Source organism: Dipteris shenzhenensis, chromosome 26, assembly GCF_047967505.1.
Source record: "Dipteris shenzhenensis isolate YYH24624 ecotype China chromosome 26, Dip_SZ_1.0, whole genome shotgun sequence".
Lineage (NCBI taxonomy): Eukaryota > Viridiplantae > Streptophyta > Polypodiopsida > Gleicheniales > Dipteridaceae > Dipteris > Dipteris shenzhenensis.
This window is the reverse complement of record NC_141621.1, coordinates 15,716,202-15,720,956: the sequence shown is the minus strand read 5'-3', so window position 1 is coordinate 15,720,956 and position 4,755 is coordinate 15,716,202. Positions and strand designations below refer to the sequence as shown.

Below are 4,755 nucleotides of genomic sequence, written 5' to 3'. Positions count from 1 at the left end.
GGTTCCTTAGTTGAATGCACTCTTGCCATGATTTTAAGAGCAAGCAAAGGTTCACATTTGACTTAGATCAAATATGAGCCCCAATAAAGCAAATATGGGCATTCAATGGATGTGGCAAATGATGATGATGATTTGTGGCTCATTTACCAAGTTACGGGTGTTGCTATAAAAATGAGTTGGAGACTTCACTGACCCCAACATGGGCCTTCCAAATGAGGGCAAGGGCCTGATTTGCAAACCACCCTGTCTCTATCGAATCTGATTTTTGGGGTGCCCTCTTCTCTAGAGCATGGGCCCGAGGAGCAATTAGGTTTGCAGCAGGCGATCTTTTTGGCTTTGCCCCTGGCTAGGTTTAAGTGAAGGCGCGTTGTGTAAGAAGCGAAATTAAAAATTTTTGTTTTGTGAAACTCTTGAATTTTATGATTGGTCCAACTCCCCACTTGCTATTTCTTTCCCTTGAAATCCTCCACCTCTCTCTCTCTCTCTCTCTCTCTCTCTCCCTCTCTCCCCCATTTAATTTCAGTATCTATCGAAGTCTTCCTACACACCATGTCCACTATATTCTTTTTCGCTTTAATAATCTCTGGCAAGTCTTATGAATGATTAAATATCATTCACCTTGTTGGCCTGCCATGGGAAGGCCTTAGTGAAGATGTGTGATAAGAAAGGAAACATAGGTAAGGTGATTGGTCCCTGTTGTAAGGCACTTTCAACTTTCTTCTTTGGCCTCCCCTTCTCTCTCTCTCTTCTCTCCTTCTCTCTCTCTCTCTCTCTCTCTCTCTCTCTCTCCCGTCTCTCTCTCTTCTTCTTCTCTCTGGGCAGGCCACATGAATGAAATTCATCTTGTTTTGTTCATTTTATATCACTCTTCAGCCTCCAAAACAGGTGATCTTGATAGCTAAAGGACTTCCTAGCTGACATGTCCGGGCCTGGAGCCTCAACTTTCAAGGAAAGCAAGCGATGTGATTGGTGAAACACCCAAAAAGAGCAAACCGTCATGTGCTTGGTGAAACACCCAAAACAGCAAACCAAGTGTGCGACGAGTCTCGACAGAATTCTCTCTACTGTATATGAAACCCAAGATTTCACAGTTTGAGCATAAAACCACAAAGCAATCGCTCTGCATAGACGACTGATACAAAGCAATCGCTATGCATAGACGACTGGTACAAAGCAATCGCTATGCATAGATGACTGGTACAAATTTAACGTCATGCTCGATAAAAACGAGTCCCGAAGTAAGGGAATGTACAGGGCCAATGTATCCAGTGGTCAGGTCCGGTCAATGCACGAGGGCCGTGGTTTGGTGGAGAACTGTCGCAAGACTGGCCTTTGCTGGGTGAATGCATCTACAGTACAAGAACTGCGAGAGAAAAGTGGCTGGGAGATGCTTAGCTTAGAGGAGGCACTCACTTCTTTAGAACAGGATCCCCACCTGCCTTCAGTGGAGAGCTTTACATGCGTCTTACATAAGTGCAGGAAAAGGAAGAATCTAGCGTATGCCAAACGCTTGCATGCCTACATATGCAGAATTGGGCTGGAAGCTCATATATCTCTTGGGAACTACCTCGTCCCAATGTTGGTGGAAGCTGGAAGCGTGTACGATGCTGGGCAGGTCTTTAACAGATTGGTTGATCGGAATGTGTATTCTTGGACTTCTCTCATTACCGGTTATATTGAATGTAGGGAATCACAGCATGCCCTCAACCTGTACCAGAAAATGCAAGGGGAGACTGTACATCCTAGCAAGTATACGTTTGTGGCCCTGCTGAAGGCTTGTGCTAGGCTGAAACATGCAGAAAGAGGCCAAAAAATACATGCAGAGATTGCTCGAAAGGGGTTCGAAACAGATCCTTTTATTGGGAATGCCTTGGTCGACATGTATGCCAAATGTGGCTTGCTTGCAAGAGCAAGAGAAGTGTTTGACAAGCTTTCAGTTCAAAATGTAGTCTCATGGACTGCACTAATCACAGGCTATGCCAAACATGGGCTTGGTAAGGAATCGCTGAACTGTTTAGAACAGATGCGACTGGAGGGTGTCTCCCCGAATGCTCTCACGTATGTTTGCAGCATGAAGGCTTGTGGCAGCATAGGTGCCATAGACAAAGGGCGGGACATACATGCTGAGATTGCCAGAAAGGGGTTTGAAAGAGAACTTTTTGTTGGCAACACCTTGGTTGATATGTATGCCAAATGTGGCTCGCTTGCAAAAGCACAGGAAGTATTTGACAGGCTTCCAGTTCGAGATGTAGTCTCATGGAATGCATTAATCCTAGGCTATGCCGAGCACGGGCTTGGTGAGGAAGCACTGATTTGTTTTGAAGAGATGGAACTTGAAGGAGTTTCTCCAAACGCTCTCACGTTTGTTGGCAGCTTCAAAGCATGTGGTAGCATAGGAGCCATAGAGAAAGGCCAAAAAATACATGCTGAGATTTCTAAAAGGGCATTGGAAAGAGATCTTCTTGTGGGCAACACCTTGGTTGATATGTATGCTAAATGTGGCTTGCTTGCAAAGGCACGGGAAGCCTTTGATAGGCTTCTTGTTCGCGATGTAGTCTCATGGAATGCACTAATTGCTGGATATACCAAACAGGGGCTTGGTGAAGAAGCACTAAACTGTTTTGAAGAGATGCAACAGGAGGCTCTCTCTCCGGATGCTCTAACATTTGTTTGCAGCTTGAAAGCTTGTGGCAATATAGGAGCCATAGACAAAGGCAAAGAAATACACTCTGAGATTGCTAAGAGGGGGTTGGAAAGTAGTCTTTTAGTTGGTAACACTTTGGTTGATATGTATGCCAAATGTGGTTCAATTGCAAAAGCATGTGAAGCTTTTGATAGGCTTCCAGTTCGGGATGTAGTCTCCTGGAATGCACTAATTGCAGGATATGCTGAACATGGGCTTGGTGAGGAAGCACTGAACTGTTTTGAACAGATGCAATTGGAGGGTCTTTCTCCAGATGCTCTCACGTTTGTTTGCAGCTTGAAAGCTTGTGGCAGCATCGGCGCCATGGACAAAGGTCAAAAAATACATACTAAGATTGCCACGAAGGGGTTGGAAACACATTATTTTGTTGGCAATGCCTTGGTCGATATGTATGCCAAATGTGGGTCCCTTGCAAAGGCAAGGGAAACATTTGACAAGCTTCCACTTCTAGATGTAGTCTCCTGGACTGCGCTAATCGCAGGGTATGCCCAACTTGGAGAAAGTGAGATCGTTTTCTTTATGCTTGAGAGAATGAGAGGAGAAGGCATACAGCCAAGCGGTGTCACATTCGTTAGCGTTCTTACTGTATGCAGTCACACAGGTCAATTAGAGAAGGGCCAGAAGTACTTTGATGCCATGACCAAAGACCATGGCATTACTCCAACTATTGAGCATCACACTTGTATGGTAGATCTCCTTGGCCGTGCAGGTCAAATGGATGAGGCAGTAGCAATGGTGAAGAAGATGCCTTTCCATCCTAATCTTGCAGTGTGGCATACTCTGTTGGGTGCTTGTCGAACGTGGGGTAATTTGGAGCTTGGAAGACAGGCCTTTGAACATGCAGTGCAATTGGATGAAAAGCATCCTGCAGCTTATGTCTTGATGTCTAACATCTATGGAGAAGCTCACATGCAGGAGGACTGAGCAATGTTGGGGCAATGACAGTAAAAGAACAGAGAACAAGCATGGAAGAAGTCAGGACAGAGTTCGTGGAATTGTGCCTCAAAATCAGGATGGGCGGGCTGCAATACATGCTATGAATGCAGGGAGGTGGGAAAGTTTGCTCTCTGGTGCCTCAAAAAGAGAATCTGCCGGAGCAAGAGGACGAGAAGAATGAAGACCCAAGGATGCCTCCACAGTGTCATCTTCGAGCCCTTCCAAAGAGCCTACCAAATAGGTCTCCACAGGAGAAAGAACAAGCACAAAAATGTCGTTGGATGAGAATCAAAGGGCTAAGGACAATGAGGGGCTTCCAAACAGGGGGCGAGGTTAAAGTAAGGTTGCCTTCTTTGCATTTCAATTGTTGGCTCCTTGTCAATTCTTACTTAAGCTGGGAGAACACTTTGTGGCTGAATTACAGTTGAAGTTTCAGCTGTTTCAATGGTTCTTCAATTGCCCTAAGAGAGGCTTTACAGGCACTGCAATCCTGGTAGACATAAGTGAAATGCTGATTGTGATTTTTGAAAATGGAGGATATTGAGTTCTTACTGACCTGTATTTATACCCTGCACCGTTCTTTTGAGAGGACTAGACTATGGAAAGAAATAAGGGCTCTTCAGGGAGCGAGTTATGCATGACAGGTGATGATTGCAACATGATTACATAATGAATCATCACTCAGGATGAGTAGTGACTCAAGATATGCTTTGAATTGAGAGCACCTGATACACAAAAGGATTTGACCACAGGGGGTGCCTTTGCATGGATGAAAACAAAGTGGGAGGGATTTGAGAGCAGGCAGGCATGATCTTATCTGTCTGAGGGGGATGAGGGCTTGAACCTGGCATGAAATGTGCACCCTTAATAGCTCTACAGCCTTCGGCCACTACCCCATAAATGGTAGGGGGATGCCTATACAAGAGCCAAGAACTCATAGTTGGTGTGCCATGGATGCACAGCATGAGTACAAAAAGGGTTTGTAAAATGGACCATTTGGGATTATGATATTAAAGAATTGACGAGATATGCCAAACATGTAATGAGGACTAGGAAAAGCCAGAAACACAAGCTGGAGAAACAGCTTGCTAGAGTAAGGGATGGTGTGGCAGATG

The 4,755-nt window shown here is 45.1% G+C and overlaps 1 protein-coding gene across 1 annotated transcript; it reads left to right on the top strand.

Annotated features, from left to right (window-relative positions):
• The first annotated feature begins 1,348 nt into the window (after positions 1-1,348).
• On the top strand, positions 1,349-3,739 carry LOC147884729 (pentatricopeptide repeat-containing protein At3g63370, chloroplastic-like). The gene has a single exon (XM_087397170.1). The coding sequence runs from the start codon at positions 1,388-1,390 to the stop codon at positions 3,626-3,628; it is 2,241 nt and encodes a 746-aa protein (XP_087253296.1). The 5' UTR covers positions 1,349-1,387; the 3' UTR covers positions 3,629-3,739.
• Positions 3,740-4,755: the final 1,016 nt, after the last annotated feature.